At 38.7% G+C, this 27,937-nt stretch overlaps 2 protein-coding genes across 6 annotated transcripts; both read left to right on the top strand.

Annotated features, from left to right (window-relative positions):
• The first annotated feature begins 134 nt into the window (after positions 1-134).
• klhl26 (kelch-like family member 26) lies at positions 135-17,380 on the top strand. Of its 3 annotated transcripts, XR_003596949.1 has the most exons (6): positions 135-413; positions 1,769-1,951; positions 2,961-4,877; positions 10,473-10,480; positions 17,304-17,309; positions 17,367-17,380. XR_003596949.1 is itself a non-coding variant. In XM_028028746.1 (3 exons), exons 1-3 carry the CDS (start codon positions 364-366, stop codon positions 4,540-4,542), a joined length of 1,815 nt encoding a protein of 604 aa, XP_027884547.1. In that variant the 5' UTR covers positions 135-363; the 3' UTR covers positions 4,543-5,636. The 3 variants fall into 3 exon arrangements, 2 of the variants coding, with proteins under 2 accessions (XP_027884547.1, XP_027884548.1); XM_028028746.1 differs by lacking the exons at positions 10,473-10,480; positions 17,304-17,309; positions 17,367-17,380 and having other exon boundaries at positions 2,961-5,636; XM_028028747.1 differs by lacking the exons at positions 1,769-1,951; positions 10,473-10,480; positions 17,304-17,309; positions 17,367-17,380 and having other exon boundaries at positions 2,961-5,636.
• On the top strand, positions 8,130-27,937 carry LOC114151491 (CREB-regulated transcription coactivator 1). 3 transcript variants are annotated; one of them, XM_028028744.1, is made up of 14 exons: positions 8,130-8,312; positions 11,407-11,523; positions 12,002-12,127; positions 13,559-13,620; positions 13,860-13,954; positions 14,459-14,529; positions 14,613-14,656; positions 15,163-15,386; positions 16,127-16,278; positions 16,372-16,602; positions 17,921-18,007; positions 18,948-19,034; positions 19,111-19,285; positions 20,520-27,937. In XM_028028744.1, the coding sequence occupies exons 1-14, from the start codon at positions 8,187-8,189 to the stop codon at positions 20,729-20,731; spliced, it is 1,809 nt and encodes a 602-aa protein (XP_027884545.1). In that variant the 5' UTR covers positions 8,130-8,186; the 3' UTR covers positions 20,732-27,937. The 3 variants fall into 3 exon arrangements, with proteins under 3 accessions (XP_027884545.1, XP_027884546.1, XP_027884544.1); XM_028028743.1 differs by having other exon boundaries at positions 8,131-8,312; positions 14,444-14,529; XM_028028745.1 differs by lacking the exon at positions 11,407-11,523 and having other exon boundaries at positions 14,444-14,529.

The raw sequence follows: 27,937 nt of genomic DNA, 5'->3' as shown, positions 1-27,937 counted from the left end.
ACTGAATAAAATCATTTCTTTATTGGACAAAATAAAACTGTATTTTCATATAGAGTAGAGATCTCTTATGTGTTGCCAGGGTTTTCATGTTGGGGAGAAGGAGCACGTTACTCTGTCGGCCTCTAGTGATCAGGTAGCGGTGGTACAGGAGAGATTCGTGTTTCAAACAGCCACCAAAGGGGGACTGGTCATTTCTGTTTTCGCCGCAGGACCTCAAACAGACAATTGTACAACGTGTGTCAGAAGTCGCCAACTGCTCTTTGCACGAAATAAACCAAAACAATAATGAATCATCCATTCGTGCCGATGACTTCCTGATAACATTCCTAAAAATGCTCTATGCGTGTTGGTATGTGCTAGAAGATGGCGGAGTCGGACGGTGGCGATTTTGCTCCGAACCAGTCGGAGAACAGGTGAGTGAGCTGCAGTTGATGGTGTTGTACGTTGGCGTTGTTTATCTGGTACCACGGTGTCTCCCCACGGCCATTGAACCGACTGTACTCCGAAGCGACTCGCGGCACGGCTTCTTCGGGTCAGGAAACACCGAGGCTCTGATTCGGCCTCCAGACCCTGGGGCTCCTGTAGCTTTATATGAGGATACTATAACATGTCTTCAGCAGATTAAATTACGTTTACATGAATAATACCTTACACAAGACAGTAAACATTTTTTAAGTTACATTAATTTTCTTTAGTTATCATAATACCTCAAGAAATTTGAGAATTCAGATAGAATATAAAAAAGCAAATGCCTTATTTTTAATAAATAAATTAGGCTTTCTTAGTGGATAGTCTATATCCATCAGAGGCTAATCATAATGCATTTCTCAAACAATAAAATTAAAACTCACCTCATAGTAAGTGCTTTTTTAAATGTCTTTTTTTTTGCTGTATTTACAAGTTGTCTTTAACTTAACTTAAATAAAGTAGAAATAGTATTTTATTTTTACATGTTACCAAAACATCAAATATTCAAATTAAGCAGTGTGTAAGTGTAAACTTAAAAAAAATAAGAATGTAGAAAATGAAGGGAAAGAAGTAACTTTTTGTGGTTCACTCTAAGTTAAGATGATTGAATATTATTACCTTAATTTTTCAAGGGTTTAATTTTATTATTGCATCCAATGTCATTCTCCTCTGCTTTTCTACTTTTTCTTAAATGTTTGATATTTCCACTCAGAACAAGAAATCTCTTTATGGATTTATACAATTAGGAAGAGTTTGTGTAAATGTTTGTAAACATAAATATTTTCCTCAGGCCTCATGTGTAATGGATGCATTTTTATACTTTTATTCTATCTGATGTGATGCTGAAAAAAGTTCTCAGATAACACTGTGCAGTGCTGTTTTTGTACTGTTAGATGTTGTTTTTACAAACAACTGATGGAGCAACATTTCCTTATTCTCTAATTGTTGTTTTTCCTTGCTAATTCCTGTAAGCATGTGAAGATTTAAAGTTCCTGAAAAGATAAATAGCTTTCTCTTTAGTGTCTTTGTATACAAATGCATTCTCACTCATTCAAAAGCTCTACACTAAATGCATTCCCCCATGCTTGACTAGTAAATTACATTATGTTTCCATTAGAATGTTACTGGATACAACATATCCACACACTGGCCTGTTTTCATCAGCAGATAACAGATTCTAGATGTAACATTTCTGCTTAGAATTCTGTTAGGAATATATTACATTTGCATTTGAAAAGGGGGGGTGGGGGGGATTGCATTCTAGCTTATTGATGGTTACAAGGCGTATTTCTCTTTCCAGTATGGCTAACAAGAATAGTACCCTGCGCTGTACTTTCTCCGCCCCGAGCCATAGTGCCACTCTCCTCCAGGGCTTGTCGGTTTTGCGGGCTCAGGGTCAGTTCCTGGATGTCGTGCTGGCTGTCAATGAAGAGCACTTCCAGGTCCATAAAGCAGTGCTGGCCGCCTGTAGTGATTACTTCAGGTTAGTCTGGAGATTTCACTAAGTCCATTTGGATTTTCGATCTAAAGCACTTAGCTGATGCTTGCAAAAAATAGGGTGGAAGTAATGACTTGTAAACTAGTGTTGTTTTCAATATATTATCAGAAGTTATTGAGTGAATGTTAATGGTGGGTGAAAATGTTCAATAGGAAAGCCTACAGTGCCTTACAAAAATATTTCTACCTCTTCAACTTTTTTGGTGGTTTTTTTATGGTTATTGTTGTTTTTCTGTAAGCTGAACCTCCGTCCCAGTCACAAGTCTTTTGCAGCCTTTCTCAGGGTTTCTTCCACCTTGTCTTGTTGCTAGTTACATCCATTTTCCCATCAACTTTGAGCATCTTCTCTTCCCTCGCTGAAGACATAGCCTTTCTACAGAATAGTGCAAATATAATTTTTTACTGTAGGGATGATGTGTTTCTGGATGTGCAGTTTAACTTTTCCATACACGGTTTTTAATGTAGGCCAAAACTTTGACTTCACATTTTTCATGTTTGCTGTATCTCCTACATGGCGTTCAGCAAACGTGAGTTTTGTTTTGATATAATGGCTTTTGTTGTTGTCCATAATTGTCATATTTGTATAGTTTCCCTGTCATCACATTTTTCCATCTGATCTGTAGATCTCTGCAACTCTTCCATATGCTTTTTGGCTGCTTTTCTAATGAATATTCACCTTGCCCAGCCTGTTAGTTTGTATGGAATGCTGTCTTTGCAGGTTTGCGGTTATGCTACTCTCTTTGTGGTGGTGTTCAAATCTTGGGATATTATTTTATAGCACAACTCCATTTTAAACTGTTCCTTGGTCTTTGTGGTTGTTCAAACGGTATGAATACATTTGTAAGGCTCGGTAGGCAATTAAGCCAAAAGATAACCTTATTCTTACTTTTTATTCATTGGCTGTTTACACTAGACTCAGAAGGATCTCAAACAACTTTTTCAAACAGAAGTACACTTGTAAATAACATGATTTATTGTGCTCTTTTTGATTTCAGAGCTATGTTTACAGGAGGCATGAGGGAGTCAAACCAAGACACCATTGAGCTGAAGGGTTTGTCAGCCCGAGGGCTGAAACATATCATCGACTTTGCCTACAGTTCAGATGTAACTTTAGACCTGGACTGTATTCAGGATGTTCTGGGGGCTGCTGTGTTTCTCCAAATGGTTCCCGTAGTGGAGCTTTGTGAGGAATTTCTTAAGTCTGCAATGAGTGTCGAGACCTGCCTTCACATTGGGCAGATGGCCACCACGTTCAGCTTGTCTTCCCTCAAAGAGTCCGTGGATGCCTTCACCTTTCGTCACTTCCTCCAGATTGCTGAAGAAGAGGACTTTCTTCACATTCCTATGGCGCGCCTCATCTTCTTCCTGCAGAGCAACAAGCTGAAGAACTGCAAGGAGATCGACCTCTTCCACGCTGCCATAAGGTGGCTCCAGCATGATGAGTCCCGTCGGGCTCAGGCGAGCAGCGTCCTCTGTCACGTGCGGTTTCCACTCATGCTCTCCTCAGAGTTGGTAGACAGTGTTCAGACGGTGGACATCATGGTGGAGGATGTGCTATGCCGCCAGTATCTCCTTGAGGCTTTCAATTACCAGATCCTTCCCTTCCGACAGCATGAAATGCAGTCCTCACGGACGCTCATCCGCTCTGACGTGTTGTCCCTCATCACCTTTGGTGGGACCCCCTACACTGACAACGACCGCACAGTGAGCACCAAGTCTTACTACCTTCCTGATGCTGCTTCCCGTCAGTTCAAAGAGCTGACAGAAATGGAGACAGGGTGCAGCCATTCCTGTGTCGCAGTGCTTGACAACTTTGTGTACATTGTCGGTGGGCAGCACTTACAATACCGCAGTGGGGAGGGGGCTGTGGACAACTGTTTCCGCTACGACCCGCATCTTAACCAGTGGCTACGCATCCAATCCATGCAGGAGGCTCGCATCCAGTTTCAACTCAATGTCCTGCAGGGACAACTATACGCAACTGGAGGCCGTAATCGATCCGGGAGTCTGTCTTCCATGGAGTGTTATTGCCCAAAAAAGAACGAGTGGTCTTATGTGGAACCGTTGAAACGCAGAATTTGGGGACATGCTGGGACTTCGTGCAGAGAAAAGTTGTACATTTCAGGAGGTTACGGGGTCTCGTTGGACGACAAGAAAACGCTCCACTGCTATGATCCAATATCAGACCAGTGGGACTTCAAAGCCCCCATGAATGAACCCAGAGTGTTGCACGCCATGATCAGCACCCAACAACGTGTTTACGCTCTGGGTGGCCGCATGGACCATGTGGACCGCTGTTTCGATGTGCTGGCGGTTGAGTATTACAGTCCAGAAAGTGACCAGTGGACGACTGTCAGTCCCATGAGAGCAGGGCAGTCCGAGGCGGGCTGCTGCCTTCTGGATGCTAAGGTCTACATCATAGGGGGCTATAACTGGCACCTGAACAATGTCACAAGCATCGTTCAAGTCTACAACACCGAGACGGATGAGTGGGAAAGGGATCTGCACTTTCCAGAATCATTTGCTGGCATCGCAAGTACACCGATTATACTTCCTCAGAACACCACACAACGCTGAGCTCCTGACCTGCAACTGTGAAGACTATTGTTCTGTGTGACCTTCTACTGCCCAATGGATTAAATGAAGGTGTGAACGTCTTGCTTACATATTGATGAAGGTTTGCTTTTTAGTTTTTTAGACTTCAGTTGACATAAACGTGACTTTTTAAATATAGTATAGCATATTTAAGAAACTTTCTTTAAGTTTTAGGAATCATAGCTATGACTTCTGATGAGCAGGTTTCATTGAAGAGGCAAGGTTTTTGATAACCTAATAATCAGAGTAAATGCAGGTCTGAAAATGTATTAATCCAATCATAATTATTGCAGAGATCCTACAGAAAAGGCTAGACTGTGATTACCCTGGTCTAGTTAATCATGGAAAAGATGACAAAATCTTTCCAGCCTTTATTTTTTATTCCTTTGTCAAATGTTTTATGTCTTTCCCTCTGTATTTTATTTCTATTTTGTGTCCTCCCATTTTTCCTTATTTCTGTCCACATTTTTCTCCTTTCTTTCTTTTCCCTCCCTTATGTCCATTTCTTTTTTGTGTGCTTCTTTGCCTTCTTTGTTCCTTGTTTACTTACTCCCTCAAGTCACTTCTTTTTTCTTCTCCTGTTCCTTGCACCCTTCCTTCTTTGTTCTGTGTCCTTTCTTCTTTTCCTTTTTTTAGTTCTACTTCCTTAGTTATGATTTTCCTCCTTTCCTTTCTCGTGTTCTACATTTGTTCATTACGTGTGTGCTTCCTTCCATGCTTCTCTTCCTCCTTGTCTACTTCCCATTCTGCACCCATTCATTCCTTGTATTCTTCCTTTTGTACTTTGAGGCATTCATTATTCCCTTCCTTGCTTGTCTTTCCTCCATTTTCCTTCCTTTTTTGTGTTGTTTTTATTCCTTGTCTCTTTTCTCCCTTTCAATTGCTGTCCACCCTCTTTTTGCTCTGTTCATTTCTATATTGTGTCTTTTCTGTTCTGTCATTTTATTCCTTATGTTCTATTGTTAGGGCTGCACAGTGGCACAGTTTTTAGCACTGTTGGCTTGCAGTAAGAAGACCTGTGCATGCGTGGGTTCTCTCCGGGTACTCCGGCTTCCTCCCACAATTAACCTAACATGACTGTTAGGTTAATTGGTCTCTCCAAATTCTCCCTAGGTGTGAGTGTGTGTGTGTGCATGGTTGTTTGTTCTGTCTGTCTTTGTGTTGCCCTGCGATAGACTGGTGACCTGTTCAGGGTGTACACCGCCTCTCGCCCAAAACGTTAGCTGGAGTTAGGCACCAGCAGCCCTCTCGATCCCACCAGGGACAAGGGTGTTAGAAAATGGATGGATGGATGTTCTATCTTTATCAATCAATCAATCAATCAATCAAATTTTATTTGTATAGCACATTTCAGCAGCAAGGCATTTCAAAGTGCTTTACATCATTAGTCCTTCCTTGTATCTTATTTCTTTATACAGTATGTGAATCCTATAAATTGATGATGAATGTTTGAATTTTATATTTTAAAATGGTGATAAGACTAAGTCTGAAATCTTTATACATGTAGGAACACTTTTCTTAAATGCTTGGCAATTTAGAAAGTGTATTATCACAACCCAGTTAACTGGTGTAGCATTAGCTAAATTATTGTAGATTTTCGGAGGAAAGTATTACTTTAATTTATAAATGTGATAAAAACCAATGAAGGGCTTACATTACAAAAGGCACATCAGATATGACATTCCTTAGAAAATCAGCATTTAAAATGTTGGACAATTTGATTGTACAGAAGTTTTATTTGTTATGCTGTTTAATTTTTGAAACAATTTACCTTTAAGTCAGTTACTGTAGCTATATCCTGATCAACAAGCTGCATATAAGCACATAATGCAGGCACAAAAACAAGAATAGGATGATTTACAGTTTAAAATATGTTCCACATGATTTTACTCTTTATGTGAATGTCTTTCTGATTTCTGATGTGTTTAATGGAACTGAAACTGTTTCAGATGTTTCTTGTTCTCTCCTAAAATCACACACAACTGCAGACCTCTTGCGGCAGCTACATGAATAATTTATTTGTGTCTTAATACAATGTTTTGCATCGTTTTTTCTCTTTCCTTGAAGCTTGTTCACTTAATTTTTACAGTTTTAATTTTTCTGCATCCTTTACACTTTTGTAGCTGTATTTATGAGATATTGTGTTTGTACATGACCTATGTATTTGTTTTTACTTTAAGAAGCAAACCTTTTGTTTTTTTTTTTCTTTTAGAACTTGACCACCTCCATGATAGTGAGGAGGGTTTTTGTGGAAAAGTGTCTGCTGTCTGCTTGCCTAAGCGTGTCTTTTTCTGCCTGTACCAATCAAAGCACATTATATTGACAAAGTGCAATACAATGAAAACTGATGTATTCCAGGGGGAATGTACAAGTTTGTGTAGCTTCATGTCAATCCTTTATTAAAGTCAATAATGTTAAAATGTAAACCTTTTGTGTCCGTATTGTTTTTATAAATATGTTTTGACACTTCTCCTGAATTAAAAAAAATAAACTATCACCTATACCTCAGTTTTAAAGAGAAACCAATCTGAAATTTTTGAATGACATTTTGAATATAGGGTAAATATTCTTTTTCATTATGTTAGATTTCTTTTACTTAATTTACAATTTGTTGGTAAATGTGACAAACATTTGCAGTGCTTTGCAAAGAAATGACATTCCTTTCTTTTCATATCATACCTGCTTACAACCACAAACCTGAGTGTATTTAATTGGGATTTTATGTGATAGACCAACATAAATAGTAAAATGTTTTCACTTTTTTCAGGGTGATTTGAGGTTATACATTTCCTCTAAGCTGCCATTTTTCGCATAAGGTCTGTGGCACACTGAAAATGTTTTTTTTGTTATGTCTTTTAACAGTGACTTTCATCATACCACTGTTCTATGCGAGCTAGATTAGTAGTGTCACCAACAATTATCATGGCAATAAACTATATCAACTTAGCTGTCATCCTGGACCAATCTACTATGTTCCATCATATTAATGATGCTGTTTGTTCACTAATGTAACGGAAGACCCCTCACCCCCACTAACAAGCCTCTGAAGCCTTCACACAGCAGCTGGATTACACTGAGATTGGATTACAAACTAATTAGATTGCTTCTGATTTCAGTTTGCTGCGTTAGATTTTACTTAGGGCTATCAAAATAAGTGGCAAAACATTTTTATGTCAGGCTTTACATTTTAGAATCTATTTTAGTGTAATTTTCCTTCTTCATCGGTGATTTGCTTCTTTACATAAGTATCACATAAAATTTTAATAACCCAAAATCACACTTTGATTTAGTAACGTGACAAATGTCACAAAATGTATCACAAATGTATTAATTAGTTTTCACCTGGTCACTTTTTCTGTGTCCAGATTTTATTGTCTTTCCGTGCATATCCATGTTTATTTCCCCCCCCCCTGTATGTTACTATTAATAACGAACATCTAGGGCACACAATTCCCCCTGTGGTGAGTCTTATTTTATCTCAAACTCGGCCTGCTTCTCAGATTCTGCAGGCAGCTGAAGCAGAGAGGGGTAACATCAATAGATGCGTTCGACCGTGCGTCGTGACGACAGTACGAGGGCCTGGTGTCGTGCGTAGCGTAACATTCCATTGAGAAGAAGAGGGAAAGATGGCGTCCTCTAACAATCCGCGCAAATTTAGCGAAAAAATCGCTTTGCATAATCAAAAGCAGGCGGAGGAGACTGCCGCTTTTGAAGAAGTGATGAAGGACTTGAACATCACCAGAGCCGCTCGGGTAAGACCCCCACCCTCTCACAGGCTGGTCCCAGTTTGTTGCATCGCTGTTTTTGGCAGTTAACGAACACTGCGGTGATGTGTTTGAGCGACTGCTCTCTATTTGGATAAGGTCCATGTTTTCTTTCTTAGCTGTGTCGGTCTATCATAATCACAACACACTCCCATGTCTGTTGACGGGCGCTACGGATTTTTATTTTGTCGATAAAACATGCGTGGTTTAGTGCACAGTTAATTGGCTCCGCCAGCAGCTTGAGTGCAACGTGCACCTGTTCCCTATGTATGATTTCAGTGGTAAGTGCACGCGTTTCGGCTGCTTCCAGGCGCACACATCACCGCATAATAACATGTTGAGGCCGTTGGCAGGTAAATTAAAGCGGAGCAAACGCGAGTGGGATCTCTGACAGGGTTAAGGCAGCCTTAACTGGCCAATCAGACTCACTGGACGTGGATTCCCTCCCGCCCCCACGTCTACTGTTTCCACCGTGGCACGTTTTAATGCAAACAAAAACACAATTTAAAACGGAAGCTTAGTTAATGTTCTACATGTTTTTGGCTTATCCAGCCACACCCCTGACTGCACTAGCTTTTACAGATTTGTTGAAAGTCAGCAGTGGATCACAATGAAAATGATTTCTCAACTCTCTGATAATATAATAAATAATCCTGCTCTTTAGGTCCCACTGTCCTGACTGTTTTAGGTGTTTCACACCTGGCTCAAATGAATGGGCGTTTAACTGGCTTCTGCAGCGCTTAATTGCATGTTGAGGAGGTAATCTAATCATTGGAATCAGGTGTGCTGGAACAGAGAGACATCTAAAACATGAAGGACAGTGGGCCCGGAGGAGCAGGATTGAGAAACATTGGATTATGTCTCACAATTATGTTGGGTCCATGCAGTGTGTGTGTGTGTGTGTGGTGGAAAGACCCCTCACAATGATAAAAAGAAAACAAAAAACTAAAATAAGGGAGAGAGGTGGTGCAACGACTATACAACTTATCTCAGATTTTGAAAAGGAAGAGAAATAAATCCATATATTTGTTACAACTTATCAGGTTTGTGTTTTTTTTCTTTCTTCAAGGCTTGTTGCAAATTGTTTTTAACTTTATTTAATGTCTGTTATTGTAATAGAATGCCTGCAAGTGCAGATTTTTTTTTCCATAAAGTTTTTTTTTCTTGTTTTCATTATATTTTGAGCATACGTGTCTTATGAAATACTTGATGCATACATAATTGTCAAATCATGCAAAGGTCAGAAACTTTTCTGTGATGCATAAAGGAAATGTTTTAAATATTATAGCTCCTTCTATTATAGCTTAATTGTTGAGATTAAAGTTTATCCAACTGAGTTTGTTAGAATCGGCCTTGTTATGTTATGTTGTAAAACTCAAAAAAAAAGTTGCATTATTTGGGAAACCCATAAAACTATAACTTTACTCCCTGTTGTGAGGCAATATGCAATCATCATGCACTCAGGATTAAATTGCATCAGTTGTGCAATTATAAACAGAGGACGGAGCTACTTGTTGATGTTTCATATTTGCAATTTGCATTACATAGCTATTTCTCCCCTTTTAGGAACTATATGAAAATGTGAGAGCTTTTGTGAACTTGACAGATTAAGCAAACATTCTGGACCGTTTTTTTTTTTTCTTTTACAGGCTTCAAAATATTGCATCTTTTTCCTGCTTTTGTTCTGCAATGTGGGTAAAAATGTGATTGCTTGTCAGTTGTGGGATAAAAAGAATTGTGTAAGTTTCTACTAATGAGACTTGAGCAAAAAGTGACTTAATTTTTCCTCAAAGAGTAGTGTGCCTTCCAATTATTTTTAATTTCAAATCATGTGTAAAAGGCTGTCATACTATGCTATATTATATAATGTACCGGTAATGTAACTGTACACAAGAAATTCTACCTATTTATTAATAAGCAGTTTACAACCAGGGTGTTCAGTCAGGTTTCCAATAATTTAAGTTCAAATTTAGTAGGTCACAAGGATCGGTTGAGACCAAAAGTTAACTTCACATGGGTCAGTGGGGGTCAATGCTGAATGTAAGGACATGTCAGAACGCTAGCTATAACTTTTTTTGAAACCTTTAGCATTTTGTGGCAAACCTTCACATTTACTACATTTTAAATGTGAGGACTGTTTTGTTTCAGATAGTTCTGTTTGGATTGGAATAGTTTTTTTCAAGACTTCTGCTTTGACTTAAAAGATATCTTCAGAAATGTAAATAATTCTTTCTTAAACAGAAAGGCAGTATAAATCAGATGGAGTTTGTTTACTGACACTCCCTTCCTCTGAAGTGAAGCTCTTCAAAATAAGGATTATCTATTGAAATAAAAAAAATTAACTGTCCCTTTAATCGAAAGAGGGAGGCAGGGGCTATGGTAGTAAGTGTTGAGGACATCCAGCATGAGCAGCAGCCAGTTAGTTTTTCTCTGCCCCAAGTCCCAAATGATGAGGGTTAATCATCCAGGAAGCTCCACCAGCATATATTGGATGAATCAATTGACTCATTTCTTCAAGCTGCACTGACGTCAGGAAGTCAGGAAGTGTTTGAGATAATTTTTGTTTCTGTTTGCTGGAAATTAAGCACACTTATTACTATGATGCGTGTGTCTAACCCTAAGCCATACTGATATTTCCTAGGAGGGAAACACTCTTCAGTTGTATAGTCTCTGCCTGATTCCCTTGTGTTGCCATTTAGATTTTCTGTCACTGCATTATGTCTGATCATCTGACTCAATTCTTCTGGGTGTACAGGATGTCAGTGTTTTGTTTTTGTTATAGCATACATTACTTTTCATTACTGATATATGCAAGTAATAAATACACAACTGTGACAACTTAAGCTGTCAGTCCAGTGTCATTCAAATCAGCTAGTTTTGTTTGCTTGTCTGTTGTCCATGAAAAAGCCACATTTGCCTGTTTCATCTTGTTACATTTTTTCAGTTTATAAAAGCCCCAAACTCATTAATCTTGCATAATATCATTGTAGACTTGCACGCATTGCCCATTTTTAGCATCTCTTTTGTTTGTGAATCAGATCAATCATTCACTCATGCTTTCATGCAATTTTACTTTGCACAGTTGCAGTTACAGAAGACCCAGTATTTGCAACTAGGGCAGAATCGTGGACAGTACTATGGAGGCTCACTGCCCAATGTCAATCAGATTGGGAATGGCAACATTGACCTGCCTTTTCAGGTGAGCCCCTAGCCTCTCTCAGCAATGGTTTTGTTCTGGATCAGTGTACCCTTGTCAGCTGTTGGTGAATGTTGGACACACACAGGTTTCAGCTGTCTTTCAGATTTGTTGAAAAATACTTTCTGTACAGACTATCCATTTTTAAAGAGGAGTAAAAGAGTCTGCTGGCTTTTCTTTGGCTGTGACAGCTGTAAGACTATTGGCTGGTTAGAGCTGCATCTTCCACTAGGTTTCATCATACGTCAAAAGTTAAAGAAGAGCTTGTCTTAGTTTTTTTTTCCTTCCCCATAATTGAGAATTGGTTCCTAAATTTTAAAGTATACCATTGCTTGTCATGGCTTTTCATCTTTAATTACATTTGCCAACTTGGCTTGCCCATCTTAAAGTGAACATGTTTAGCACCATTTATTCCAATGCGAAGATTTGCTCTGTTTGAAAGGACTCCTCTCATCTCGTTTACCTGGTGTGTCCACCTTAGAACTCTGTGCTGGACACCAGTCGGACAAGCAGGCACCATGGACTCGTGGACCGTGTTTACCGCGATCGTAACCGCATCACGTCTCCTCACCGTCGCCCACTTTCAGTGGACAAACACGGTCGCCAAATATCCTTTATATGGCATCGTCCCATGTGGCGATCAGACTTGGAAGTTACTTTGTCTCACCTTCCTAATCTGTCTTATTTATCCATGATTTGGACTTTCAGTAAAATGCAGTGTTAATTTAAAAAAAAAATTTCAGTTTATTTTCTGAAGTGAATTAAATGAAAATGAGTTGATTGATATGTTTAGCAAAGTTTTCACTTCCTTGTGCAGGTACAACTGCAAAAAATAGAATATGAAAATGTCAAATTAAATAATTAATTCAAAAAGTGTAAATTATTATGTATATTACAAACAGAGGAATTTATTTAAAGATCATATTTCTGGGTTTTTTGTCATTATTAGAACTTAGAGCTAATGAAAACCCAAAAGTCAGTTTAAAAAATATATATATATATACATATATATATATATATATATATATATACAGTATATATTAATACTGAAATTCAAAGACTTGACAGTTTTTAACAACAAAAGGTTGCTGACTGTGCAGTGTACCTTATCCAAACATATTATTACAAGGTTCAGTGGAAGGAAAACATGTAGCCAGAGTTAGTTTCAAAGTCTAGAACACAGACACATCAAGAACATGAATTGCAAGTTTCTCATTTATTTACATGCTGTCATACCTTGACTAAGGAGAAACAGGACATTTATGTTGTTGAGTATCCAAAGTCCTTTTTTCAGATGAAACCACATTTTGCATTTCATATGGTAATTAAGGTCACAGAGTTCGAAGGATTGTGATCATCTGAAAGTTCCTTTAGATGATTGGCTTTGAAACTGACCCACCAATATTTTGACTCTTATCCACCTCTGGAAGTTGCAGTCACTATGTTGTTTTGGATAGAATGGCATTGTGTAACTAGTGAGACAGATGTACAAAGCAAAGATGGCAGCATGTGTTCATGATGGAGGCATTGTATCATCTTCCCTTCCGTCTGATCTGAAAAATATATTAATAAGCAGAATTTGATTGTGTTTAAAAAATTGTGATTATTTTTTCTGGGATTGGGAATTCCATCAAAGAACTCAGCTGTGGAGAAATCCTCCATATGCTACTGAAAGCTGTAAGACACCCATTTGATTTTCTAATTGAGTGTATATTTAATTCAGTAACATTTCTGTGTTAAAAGTCTGTTTTTCTTTTATATCTTCCTAGTTATGTTGATTTGAAGATCAATAAATTAATGATTTATTTTTTGTATATCCACTGATAACCATCTGTTAAGTTATACATATTGGTATATTACATTTTAACGGAGTTATTCTGACACATGTTTTCCATTTTTAGTTTAGAGATTTGATCTCCCTATAGGATTTGTCCAGGATTATTTATTCATAATGCTTTAGGCACAAAGGGATGAACTAAAGCCTGTGTCTGATTGATTCTTCTATTTTTCCTCAATTATTAGCCTTGACTAGATTTACATTGACAGCTGTCCCTACAGTTCAGTTTACCTCTCCCCACCGCCAGACACAAGCTGGAGAAGGTAAGTTTCTTCGCTTGTCCGTTTGCAAGAGGTTGGAACTACCCAGTCAGAAACAGTTATTTTTATGCCTTTAATTAGAGTAGAAGTTACTCACAAGGATGGACCACAGATTGGGCAACCTGGTGGCAAATAAAGTTCAGTAATGAGGGCTGTAACCCAGTGATGGATATGGTGTTTAACAGTTGGCCCTCTTCCAGTGTTGGGATTCTGCTGACGTCTCATCTTTCTGTCACATACAGGACAAATTCGGATTCGGCCTTACACCAGAGCGCCATGAACCCGAAGCCCCAGGAGGTGTTTTCAGGAGGATCGCAGGAGCTGCAGCCTAAACGAGGTGAGGGAGGATCCAGTGACAAAGACACAGAGAATCTTTAATTTATTCATGAGCAACGTGCTAATCCAAGCTGCAAACCTCTGAAGACACAAAAGAGCTGGTGTCAGAGAGAGGCAGATGTAGACGCGTGGTAAAATATTTAAAGTGCAAATGGAAGCTGATCTACCGAGAAGTGTTTCTGTTTGACTTTGTACTCTGCCGGCTATAGAAATTTCTGAATGAAGCTGATTCAGGGCAACCTACAGAGCAAAATCAATCATTAACTGACTCTTTATCGATCACGTCTTTTTATGTGTAAAGCTCTAATACAATGGAGCCAAGATTAGCTGGCCTCCGTTCAGTGTCTGGTGGTCACCTGTGCTATTTTTAGAAATGTGGGAATCTGGTGCACAGCAGTACTATTTTCTGCATGGCGGCTTCGGATATTGATGACTAATTTCTTTCCGTAAGGCTTCAGTAAGAAAAAAGTGTTCTGTTTTTGTTTAATAGTGCTGCTGCTTACAGTGCCTGGGACGGAAAATTCAGAGTCGGATGCAGACAAGGATGTACAGAAGCAGCTGTGGGATGACAAGAAGGTACCAGTGGGACAGTGAGGGATTGTAAAGTGAACTCATGTGGTGAATTAATCATGACTCTTTTTTGTTTTGTTTTTTATTAGGATGATGCATCTCAGCCTAATACCTGTGATGTGCCAGGAATCAAGTGAGTATTACTATTTTGATTTTCCAAACCTCTGCTTCTTTTGTAACTTTCATTGAAAAATGCTTAATCCTTTCTTATTATGACCATCATCACATAAGTGGAAGTAGATTTATAATTGGACAATGCTTTGCTAAATGTAATGAAGCTGTAGACCAACCATATAATTAAAGCTTCAATGTAATTTGATGTTTTTCTACATCAGAGAATTAAATTGTATATATATATATAAGATAAACTTTTTCTAATGTTCTATATTTATTTTTGTCCCTTCTAAGTTCTCAGAGAGGCCAAGATAGAAATTACCAACTGCTGTTATTAAGAGTTATAATAATTTGAGGGCTTTGTTTTCGTATTGCACATCTGAAATACTTTATAGAGTCTAGATATCTGTCACATTATTGATTCACTCATCAGCAGTTAGAATTATTAAAGCAAGTTATCCAAAAACATTTTTTGGTGCTGTTTTTGTGTTTCACGTCACTAACCAACTGGTTGTCTTTTTCCAGTATATTCCCGTCACCAGACCAGGAATTAAGCCCGTCTGTGGTCCCAGCTGCTCACAACACTGGTGGTTCGCTGCCGGATCTGACTAACATCCAGTTCCCTCCTCCGCTGTCCACACCACTTGACCCCGAGGACACCGTGTCCTTCCCCTCACTCAGCTCAGCCAACAGCACGGGCAGCCTGACCACCAACCTCACCCACCTGGGCATCAGTGCTGCAAGTCATGGTAGGAGCTCTTCCATGTACCAAAAGTAGGACGATGGAGGAGGAAGTAAAAAAAACATTTTTTACTCCCAATTAAGAAAGTAGGTTGGTTTAGCCAGTATCTTGAGCTGCATTTTTTAGCCTGTTTATTTTTTAATCAAAATAATTTTACTATGTAACAGGAAATTTATATTTACAATAACAGAAAAGTAATCTCTAACTCAAGGCACATTACAACCCAGATGATTTTAGAATAGGCTTTGTTGTGTATCTATCTGTCTGCAGAAAACATTAAACACAGCTTTGTGTTAGATGCTGCTTTCTTTTTGGTCTACTGTTTATCCCAGTGGGCTGCTGCCTGCCTCTCATTGTGTACTAAAATCTCATTTTCTCAGAGCTCATGAGTATTTTGGACAGACAACAGTTACTCACTACATCTTGTTCTGGTCACCAGCTGGCTGTTTATTTTCTGCGAAATTCTCATTTAAAATTAGTTTCCCGCATATTCGTTATCCTCTTTGCTTTGGACCGTAACAACGTTCACTTGCTTGTTTTTGACACATGACATAGGTGAATAAATGTGGTCTGTGGTGAGAGCAGGCTGTATGTGTGTTGCCTGTAATAAAAGTCGAGCTTTAAGAAACAGTATATTAAACGATTTCTATGATTTCTTAGCTGATTCTCATGTTTGAATGCTTAGTAATCTGACTTTCCTCTAACAAAACCCAGTGACTTGTGCATGTGTGACTCTTCTGTTGCCAGGGATCACCACGCCCTCTCAGCCGTCCATGACTGTAACGGGCCAGCGCAGGCAGCCACCTGTGGTGCCACTTACTCTCACCTCTGACCTCCACCTCCAACAGTCCCCACAGCAGCTCTCACCCACGCTCTCCTCACCTGTTAATATTACACAGGTAAATGTCTGGCATCAGGCTTCACTTGGTTTTTTTCTTGTTGTTCAAGGTGAAACACTGTAATTGTGAGTGTGTGTGTGCTCTTGTCTTTAGGCTTTGCAAACAGAAACATTAACTTTGGAACAGCAGCTTTCCCAGTATCCCCTGTTCAACCAGCTGACGCCTCAGGCCCAGGCTCAGCTACTCAGTGACCTCCAGAAACAGCCGGCGCTGCCACAGGGCATCCAGCTCATCGCTCTGCCCACTCTGGCCTCGTCTGGGACAGCCACTGCAAGCAGTCCCTCCCCGGACAGCCAAACCACCGCCAGCATGAGCATCAGCTCGGTAAGAAACACACAATTCAGTCAGTAAAGTGAAGGCAGGGTCACAGCTTTGTGGAAATGTTTCCTAATATTGTCATGATTACCACTTTGTTGGTATGCTCAATATATAAATCTTTTGAAAACATGACATGATCCTTTTTACTTACGTAGACTTGCTGCTATTGTGTAGACAGACAAAATGAACTCCCTACCAAAATTTTCTCACTTCTTATGCAGAGGCTGATGATAAAACTTGTTTTTTTGTCCACTGTACAGTCATAGTGAAAGGCTTTGGCAGTGACACAGATGATATTCTGTGGTAACAACATTTTATGGTCAACTGAAAAAACAACTACAAACATATGACTTCTAAAAACTTTTATATTAAATTTATGCAGATAGTCGGTATGTGGAGTTTTGATGCCTTTTCATAACTTAATTTATTCTGGCATCCTGGATGTCCTCTACACTGTTAAATCTTGACTATTGGTGCTCGGAGTTGATCACAGTTTGTTTGGCTCCTGCTTATCCAGGAGCCAACTTTATATAACTGACTATAGTTTTTTTTAATTCCAACATGATTTTTTTAACCCCCTCCATCAACTATTTTTCCTTGTACTGAATGTACTCAAAGCACCAAATTGTTCCTGCATTGTTGGACGAAGTAGCTCTTGGAATCTTTTTTTACTCTATCATTATTTATGGCAGTGTTCTTGTTCAGAGCTGTGAGTAAGCCCTCTTCCTGGGATGATGGACATTTAATCACAGAAGGTACCTTTTCAGCAGCCTTCTACTGTCCATCTCTAAACCTCCTGCAGAACTTAGCTGTCTCTCCTTGATATCTTTTTTTAGACACAACTATCTTCTTTTCTGCCCCAAAGTCTCTTTGTGCATGCAGATACACTCTCACTCACCTGCTGCTGATGTTGAACAAGCTCTGCACTAGTAACTTGATTCTGTAGAAGAACTGATCAGGAAAAACTGTCACTGAAACCTCGTGAAATTGTTCTGTCCTATTTAACTTCTTACCTTGAAGTTCTCAGTGGTCCAGAAAATGTTGTGCATGCTTTTCTCCAGGAGTAACACAAGAAAACAATGTCAATGTCAGTACCACTTGATACCACATAGCATCAAGTGGTAACACACTTTGATACCATGTTAACATCCAACAAATCACTAGGTAATATAATAATAAAGATGCAACATTTGCAAAACATAGCATATATGTCACTGCCAAACTTTAATCTGCAACTGTACACATTTTGATCTTATTGCTAAAGATGTGTGTGTTTGTGCCAGACATGAAGCTTAGTGTTAGCTAACCCTCTTCCCTCCAACAGTATCGCAATCAGACTGGCTCACCAGCCACTCAGTCTCCAACCTCCCCAGTCTCCAATCAAGGCTTCTCCCCTGGAGGCTCGCCTCAAGTAAGGGCCCACCCTCCGAGCTCGCTGCTGTCTGGGGAAGGGCTTTGCTTCTGGGGGAAAGCTAACTGTTCATAGCCAGGCTGCTTTTCATTCTGTGTGTTTGCACCACTCATGGTGTCAGCAGCTGCATTACTCATCTCCTCATCTCCACTGTCACTGTGTGCATGACAACATGTTGGTTTTCTCAGTGTGAACCACAATGGGATGCTCCTTGTATAATAAAATATTTTTCTGGAGAAAGTGCTTTTTTTTTTTTTAACAACTCAGTTTATGAATTTTAAATCTTCTTTTCTGTGCATAAAGAGACATATTTGCATATTTTTTTTACTATACAATTGTGGGTAAATTAATTGTGGATAAATCAGTGAAAGTTCAGGTCAAAATTCCTCAGATTCTAATCATTCATGGACTGCGCTCTCTTTGGCTAAAATGATGCTTAAGCAGGGACTCTACCACATAAGAAAGCAAATCCCACACTGTTGATAATGTGCTCTATGAGGCATTTGTTTTTTTAAGATTATTTAAGGAAAGTTTCAACTCTTTTTTTTTTTAACCTCTGTAAATCCAATTTGACCGCTCTGTCATGCTGGATTTTACCTCTTGTTTTTTTTCTTCTTAAATTGCCAGGGTTTGTTGTCTTGGTGTTTATTATACCACCACCAAGGCCTCTCTTTAATAAACTGAATTGTGATTCTTTTCTAACGGGGCTGCAGCTGCCAACATTCACTCTTTCATAGGCTTGTGTTAGTCCTGGTAATGAGAACCACTTGCTTATATTTCCTGCTCTGCTGGACAGCTGTGTGATGTGATGTCTTGCTTGGTTTTCCTTGTTACTCCATCACTAAAATATGGCCTTATTAAATTGGATGACTTTTTGTGTTTATTAGAGAAACTTGCATTCTATTTTCTGATTTTAATTCATATTTTCTTTCCTCTGCAGCACATTCCTGTGGTGGGCAGTATATTTGGCGACTCCTTCTATGATCAGCAGCTGGCATCGAGGCAGACCAATGCACTCTCTCACCAGGTAACCAAGACTACCAGTAACCAAGGACAGAACGTTGTCCTGACTCTGCTCTGCCTCACAAATCTGTGCTTTTCAGCTTGAGCAGTTCAACATGATTGAAAGTCCCATCAGCTCGTCCAGCCTTTTCAGCCAATGCTCCACCCTCAACTACACGCAGGCGGCCATGATGGGCCTCACCGGCAGCAGTTTACAGGACTCGCAGCAACTCAACTACAGTAGCCATGGCAACATCCCCAACATCATTCTAACAGGTAGCAGCACCACCACCCATCCATACATTGTCCTTCACCCATCCAAATCTGGGCATCAGAAGGAAAACCCAGCTCATGCTGGAAATGCACTTTCAGAAAGTGCATTTCCAGGTAAAAAGATGGGAATACAGTTGAGACCAGATATTTACATATACTATAAAATACAACCCACAACTATTTCTCTCCCACTATCCATTATTAAATCAGACTGAACTTTGCCTGTTTGAGGTCAGTTAGGATTACCAAAACTATTTATATTTACTACATACGAGAGCTAGGAGATTTTTTTTAAGCTCTAAATAAATGCTTTTCATATCCGTCTACAACGTCTCACAACAGTTTGCAGGAATTTTGGTCCACTCGTCTTGACAGAACTCTTGTAACTGAGTCAGGTTTGAGCCGTCATGCTCAAACATACTTTTTCAGCTCTTCCTTAAACATTTTCTTTGTGATATCAATCAGGGCTTTGTGATGGCCCCTCCAAAAATACTGAGCTTGTTTCACTTGTGCAAATTTGGTGATGGGCTTAAGGCCTCCACAAACTTGGGCACACTTTACAATGCAGAGCACACATCTACCGTACACATCTGCTCAAAGGTTTATTTTCACGTCCATGTGCTCTTTGTTGCACAATAAACTGCTTGGGAGGAAACAGGTGTTCACACTGAACTGTTTTGTATGTTATGTCAAGCTGATAAGGTTGAGAGTCAGTCCAACCAGTTGCAAGGACGCACATCAGACAGACTCCCACTTTGTGCTACTAACAGGCATGTGGTGGGTGCTTTTTATTGAGAAGAAACACGGCTAGGTGCCCAACTAGCTGGTGTGGTGAGTGGTGCTGGAAAGATTTGAAGACTTAGCTTGAAAATTATTGGAAAGTGCTTGAATTCTACTGTGGGAGAATTCAAGATTTTTGGATTGGGGGAAATAAAGAAATCTGTCATAAGAAATATAGGCAATCGGTACGCCTGACTAATAAATCTCAACTGTCTGCAGTCGGTGTGCGCAGAGTCCACTAATAGAAAATGCCGAACGCCCAAGTATGTGGGGGGTCTTCAGGGTTATTGATCAATTGGAAGACCCATTTGTGTTGAGATGTTTGAATATTTCAATAATTCAAGATGCCATCTGATCATGATGCCATCTGTTTTTTAAAATGTATCCGTCCCATTGGTAGCTAAATGACTGCTTTGTGTTGAAGCTGTCTGCGTTTCTCTGCTGTCACCTTTCTTAGTCACAGGTGAGTCTCCGCCCAGCCTCTCTAAAGAGCTGACCAACTCTCTGGCGGGTGTTGGTGATGTCAGCTTCGATGCCGACTCCCAGTTCCCCCTGGATGAGCTGAAGATAGATCCACTCACACTGGACGGACTGCACATGCTCAATGACCCCGACATGGTGCTCGCTGACCCCGCCACAGAGGACACGTTCAGGATGGACAGGCTGTAGCGAGGCTGTGTTGGAGCAAAGAGGGAAAAACAAAAACACTAACGTGAGTGAAGAGAAACAAAGGGCAGGATGAACCCTCTCTCGTTGCATGGCCGTCCAGCTGTATAACTCTTTGAAAGATGCGCCACCAAAAAACACAATGGGGGAAAAAGTCGTCCATTGGCTTGCAACGGGAATGGCCTCGCTGTTGTTTTGATAAAGATTGGTTGCTCGGCGCTTTTGCTAGCCTACTCTTGTTTACAGTGCCCCATTACATGCCACATATATTTAAAAAATGCACATTATAGCCATTTTCTTTTCATATCCACATTCATTTTAATCTTTTTTGCTTGTAGCAGGAAGCTGCTAATTTATTGGGTAAAATAATTGTTTTGGCTATGTATTAAAGAGGAGGAAAATAAACAACATAGCCGGTTTACTTACTACCCTTCAATGAAACAAGTTCTCCTACCATAGCATGATGACTTTCTTTTTGACACTCAAAGCTTTATTTTTGACAACCAAATGTTATTTTCATCTTGTACATGTTTTTATGCTTTGTGTATTTATGTTTTATTTATTTGTTTATTTATTTGGTCAAAGGGTTGATATTTTATAACTTAAATTTGATGCCAAAATGTCTGTAGGTGGAGTGTAAAATTTCACTGATGTAATTAATTACAAACACGTAAATGTTTTTTTATTATTATTTTAAGCTTTTACTTGGGAAACGAAGGAGTGCAAAACCTCCCCATAGTTGCTCTTTTGGTGTTAGTTGTGCCATTATTTAATATTGTGCTGCAGTCCAACAAGCAAATCTAGAAATCAGTTCTAAGCACCACTTCAGGTGGACTTTACTGGGATTACCACTCATCAGGAATTTCAATTTAACCAAAACTGAAGAAAAGTTCATCAGAATTCATTCTCAGCAAGAAAAAAGCCATTATATACATTATATTGCCAAAAGTATTCACTTAGCCATCCAAACAATTTATTTCATCTGTTCCAATCACTTCTGGGGCCATGTGTGTATACAATCCCTTATTTAGGCATGCAGGACACTTCTACAGACATTGGGGAAATATCCAATTTGTCATTCTCAGGAGCTACGAGATGTGGCTTTATAGAAAATCACCTGAATAATATGTCCAGTTGTGACCACTTTGCTGACCACCAAATATTCCTCTCAACTTGTAGCAGTGTTACAAAAGTGGAAGTAACTCAGCCAGAAGTGGTAGGTCAAATAAAAGGTGCACTGCATTCAGAAATCACCAACTTCAAATCCTTCAGATTAGCTCAGTTCCTAGAACACTTCATGAAAAAGGTTTTAATGGCTGAGCAGCTACATCCTTCCCATATATCATCAAGTGTAACATACAGAATCAGAAGCTTTGCTGTCTGAATCTGGCAGTTTGTGTCAGGTGTAAAGTTTGGTGAAGAGTTGATACTCTTAGTTCCAGTGAAAGAGCTTGAAGCACTTCAGGATACGGAAGTGATTTACTTTCCATTAGCAAACACTACTCTTAATTTTAGTTTATAGTTGCGGGCACTTCATGTAACATTGATTTTAGACACTTTCAAGTTTGTTTTGTAAAATAAAAATGTTTCCACCACAGCTTACTACTGTTGACAGCAGCCATGTTGAAACTGGAAGTCAACTTTACAAATCTCTTTGAGTGGGAAGTGTGTCTTCAGGGGGCATTGACGTTGATTTTTCAGACTGGGAAGTCAGAATTTCCGAGTTCTGACTACAAATGGAACACACCATTATCGTCCAGCAACAGTGTCTGGTCTCACAAATAGACTTTTGAAAGATTCACATGAACACACTCCTAAACCTTGTGGAAATCCTTCCCCTAAGAATCACAGCCAATAGAGCTGCAAAAGGCAGGCTGACAAAATAAACCCTGTGAATGAACTATGGGATGTCGCTCAAGGTCATATATATATTAAGAGCCAAACAAGGAAATACTGATGGCAATGTAGTTTATATTTAAGCTGAGAAGTTCACTTGAAAAATAACACATTTGTTTTTAAACCAGAGAACATTCAAATCTGAATATTTTTCAGTCACTGTGAAATCACCTGATTTTGCCTTACAGTAATATTCTGCTGTTCTACTTCAGTGTTTTATGTGACGACGTATTTTCCTAACTGAATATTTGACCTTTTCTTGTATTTGAGACAAACTTTGGTCATTCAGTAATCTTTGTGGTTATGTAAAGTGTAAACAAATCGATGTACTGTATTTTGTAGCTGTACACTTGATAGCCAAATTGTCTTTTTGTTTTTTACGTGGGACAAAAGGAAAACAGGAGGGAAACAAAAAGTCCAAGAAATGATGTAAAGAGTGCAATTATGGGGAGGCTTTATGCTCCTTTACAGGGGGTCTCTAACAAAAACGCAACTAAAGTTAGATACAGAAAGACGAATCCGAAGTCAAGTGAAGTGTTTTAAGATGCACTGTAAGATTTTTAAGAAACTTCTCTTGAAGAATGTTTATATCCTCTGTTTAGATGAGGTGCATAAAAGCTAGCTTATGATCTCTTTAAGATTAACCCTTAAGTGTAATTATGTAAAATGTGCAATGTTTCAAAAACTCAAATCTGCCTTGTTCGTTCAGTCTCAGAAGCAGCAGAAATGGCTTCAGAAACAAACACTTCACAAATCTTTCTAGCCAAACCGTTCACATTGTCATCTGCAATGAGTTCTGATCTTTGTTGCCAAAATGTTTCCAGTTGTACGGCTGATGTTGACAACACTACCTTCGCATTCAGTGCCAACTGGTCCGCCTCAGCCTTTTTGTCAGAGTTTCCCTGAAAGGCTTCTGTAGATTTTTGGGATCATTTTTGGCTAACTTTAATGTTCAGGTGTAAATGTGTTGAAATTTTTACGGACTGTCTAAACACACCCAAGATGGGAATTACACCTGGGCGGGTTGTGTGGTTTAAAGCGTTCATTGTGTCCAGTAGACAGCTCCATCAGCAGTTTTGTTTGCCTTCAACACACCCTGACTCCTATGCAAATGAGATGACAAAAAAAATCTATGGAACTTAAAGGAAAAATCCAACTTTTTCCATATGCTCAGCTGGATTTATTCTTCTGAAGCAGAACATTGGAGGTGTTTTTACTTAAATATGCATGAAACTCCTCTGAAAGCTTTGACAGACATGGTCATTGTGAGCTGCTTTTTGTAAAAAAACAACAAAAAAAAAACAACCTAATTGTAAAGGCTTTCACTGAAAACTTTATTTGGCCCAATTTCAGCCAAAAATCTATTGGTTGTACTTTGTAAAATATGGCAAAAAAGGCTAGTTTTGATGTTTGAGTGCAGAACGGGAAGGTTTTGGTGGCGGTATGACAATCAAAGATCAAAATTGTGTTTTGAAATGTTGACGTAAGAGAAAAGTTTCTACGCTGAAGCATAAATCCAGCTTTAAATTAATGCTTGATGTTGACTTCTTCTTTTTCGAAATGCTTATGTTTTGTGGACAGTAGGGTTACTCAGTTATGAAAAAAAAATCATGATTATAACAATTATTTGAGTTTGACCACATTTTTTGCACAAGCTTTAGCTCAAAAGTTTTATATATTTTTCTGAATTTTGTATTTTGCATAGTAGCCAATCTTTTTTTCACCTAAGACATGTCTAATCAAATGATTGATATATATGATTGGGATATATATATCCCAATCAGAAATGTCTTTAAATTTTAGTGAACAACAGCTAAACCTGACTATTCACTCACAGACAGGTGGGTGCAGCGACAAATACTGTCTCTATCATGTTCTTCAATTGCTAACATTGTTGCAGAGATTTAAAAACCATGTACTTCCATGATGTTCCAGTTTTAAAATGGATTTTTTTGGAAATCAGGAACACTAGAATATATGACAGTAAAATAAATTATCTTTTGTGTGATTGTTTGGAGCCAAGATTGAATTACTAATTTGATTAATTGTACGTCCTCACTGGACAGAGCACTTCTCTCTGCTCAGTAAGCTGATATCCAAGTTTAGCTGCCAGCTGTTATTTATGATTAAACTTAAGACTTAGTTACCTAGAAACGATTCCATCACCAATGTTGGATTTTTTCTTTAAGCCTAGACATTTTGTGCAGATGTTCTGTTTCCAAAGGTTTGCGTACATAAGACTTTGCTGTTGTGATGCCAGTGATTGGAGCTTCACCCCAGTCCCTCATCCAGCCGCAGTCATTCAAATGGACTTTGTACATAAAGCTGCAACAAAATGCATGACTAAACGGACAGTCCAGACCTCTAAACGAAGGCCTTCCATAGCTCTGCAGGTTTGATTTGTGTAACATTATGCTAACACAAACCATCTAAAGGGATGCATGTTATGAGTTTCTTCCTGTGCAACAGTAAACTCCTGTTAAGTGACTCTGTTACCTCCATTTCTGTATGATGCTACTTCACGAATGATACAAGAATGTAACTTCTGTGGCAGTGTTGTGGGTTTAGCCCAATGAGCTGATGTTTGGAGTGTTTGGTTCTGTCCCAGCAAGTCAAGGCTCCCCTCACCCCATGAAGAAACTGACTGTTGCTTGTACCGCTCTCTCTTCACACTGTAGCATCTCTCTGCAGTCGATTGTGAAAGACCCTTTTTCAAACAAATAGGAGATGCCGCCCTGTAAATGTTCCAGATTGGCACGTGCTCTGATTGTTTGCATTTGTGGACCTCTGAAGCATCTACATTATGCAGTCAGCTGCATGACATGATTGACACATTTAGCAGGTTCTTATTCCATGCTATGTACTGGATCTTAATCTTGCTATGCTAAAGTGGAGCGTGTTTTAAGACATGTTTATTTGTTTTCTGATGTTGCCTACCATGTTTGGTTCTGGGCTGGATAAAGTGAACTGTTTCTGTTACTGTGCAATGTTTTAGTCCACTAGTTGCTTCGCACTTTAACTGTGACTCCCTGATGTTTGAGCTGGGACTGTTCAGCCCGATGTGAATGCTGACAGTTTCATAGCAGAGATATTTTAATGTAAAAGAAAAAGATGGATTCTCTATTTTCTTTTGGGAACTACACTTTGGCTTGTCCTGTTTGCTTTTTTCTCTGTTTTTATTTGAAGCTGTTAAAACTTTTAGAAGATGCAAAATCAGAAAGGGCTTATTCCGGTGCAGCTTACATTCTAATGTTGGAACTGAACAAAGGATATTGCTTTTGTGTTTCCGTGCTTCTATGTTCCCCTGTTTTATAAACTAAATCTGACACGTGTAAAAATACGTGTTGAGGAACATGCTTTAAATTAAAAATTGTACAGAACTGAAAGGAGACCTGAAATTGATCACTATCTCTTGATTCTTCACAGATTTTGTTGAGGGAGATGTTGGATTAAGCACCTTCTCTTGTATTTTCAGGGTTCCTACAGTCTGGAAAAGTATCGAAAAATAAATTGGAGGGAAAATATTTCTGCATTTACAAACTGTCTCTTAAAACTTTCAAAATACGTCCATACATTTATCTGTATGTCTGTGTGTCTATCTGTTTTTCCTTCTTTATGGAAGAAATATAGTGTCATCAAAATACTTTTTTTGGATGTTGAATTTATAACAGACTTTTTATTCTGTTCAGTTATGAATATGATTATTATTTTTATATTTTACTTTAAATTCACCAGTAACAATTAACCCTAAGAATTTTGCTTGTTAGGCTCATTTGATCACATGATATAAGTACATTGATTGGCTAAAAGTTGCTCAACAAAAGCTGTTGATTGCTTTGGCTTGGGTCACCAGAAGGTCACTACATTTACTGGCAAATTTAAAGTAAAAGAAACATTTGCATACGTAGTTGCACAGAATAAGAATATTGTAATTTAAAGTTGATGTCTAAAATACGTCCGATTCTAATGAGACTATATTTCTTACACATCACACATCTCCGTTACTCTTTTTGTATATTATGTATTGGACGTGTAACTTGACCTCTGTAGAAATACCTTATATAAGTATATAGTGTATCTCAGTGTTCTGTGTTTTAATATGAGCCAAAAAAGATTAATTGATATTAAACATTTTGATCTGAAAAACATGCAGGAAACCTGATTTTTACTATGTATATAAGATTAGGATTAAACTTCCAGGGATTGTGTTTTCCCTTCAAACATATGATGATGCAAAAGCCAACCAAACCTAAACTTGCGAAATGATGAGACGTGCTAAAAGTTTGACTTTTTTTCACCAGGCATGTTTGGATTTTGAATATTTGTACACTTTTAAGATAAAACTTGGTGAATTCAATTCTCTCATTGCATCTGCCTGAGGTCTGGTTGACCAGAATATTGAGCTGGGGAACATAGAACAATGGAAACATAAATGTGATCTATTGTACCTCGGTTTTTATGTTTCAATACTTCAAAAAAGAGAAAAACCCCAAAAAACCTTGGAGTAAATTCAAGAGTTCCAGCTCTTACTGGGACTTTCCCTTGCTTCCTTATTTACTTATAATCTCAAAATCATTACACTCAAACAGCTTGTATTTGCATCCACGCAAACTGTTACTAAGTGTACTATATGCTGTTACAATGCTTCACAGAAGTAGCTTGGACTGTAAAGTAATGGTTGTTCAGTTTGTCTTACATCTGGACATATAAAACATTACGGGGTGGGTAGATTCATACAGGAGACACTAGTGTGGCATTAGTTATCAGCAAATGCAGCACTAGGACTTGATGTCAGATTTGGCAGCTTGTTAACTTTATTTAAGAGGTACAAAAAGTCTCTTAGAGTAAAAGCAAGATTAGAATTGAAGATGAAAGCTTTTACCTGACTTATTTTTGTTTTGTTTTTTACCTCTACACATCTTAAATTTTACTTTAGACTCCTTGTTTTAGACAAACTCGTATTACGCTGCAGCACAACAATCAGGTTGTGTTTCAAGAACATTGAAGATGGATTATGTATTTTGTCTGTAAAAGAGAAAATGTGTCCAAGATTTGCTGCTCAGTCAGAAAATTATGTCCCTTTAATAACCAGGGGTTACTTTTCATTGAAATCTATATGACAGGATCTAGAAATACAGTTTTATGTTCCACTTTAAGCTTATCGTGAGAATAGCATTATATCACTGTTGTCCTGTAAGTTGTAGTGAGACCTGTAGGTATTTATTTGTTGCCATGTGATTCTCTTTTATGTGACCATTTGTTTTTATAAAGCTGAAAGAAAACCCTTGATTAAATTGAATGTGAAGGACAGAA

Source organism: Xiphophorus couchianus, chromosome 9 (genome assembly GCF_001444195.1).
Source record: "Xiphophorus couchianus chromosome 9, X_couchianus-1.0, whole genome shotgun sequence".
NCBI lineage: Eukaryota > Metazoa > Chordata > Actinopteri > Cyprinodontiformes > Poeciliidae > Xiphophorus > Xiphophorus couchianus.
This window is presented reverse-complemented; position numbering and strand designations above follow the sequence as displayed.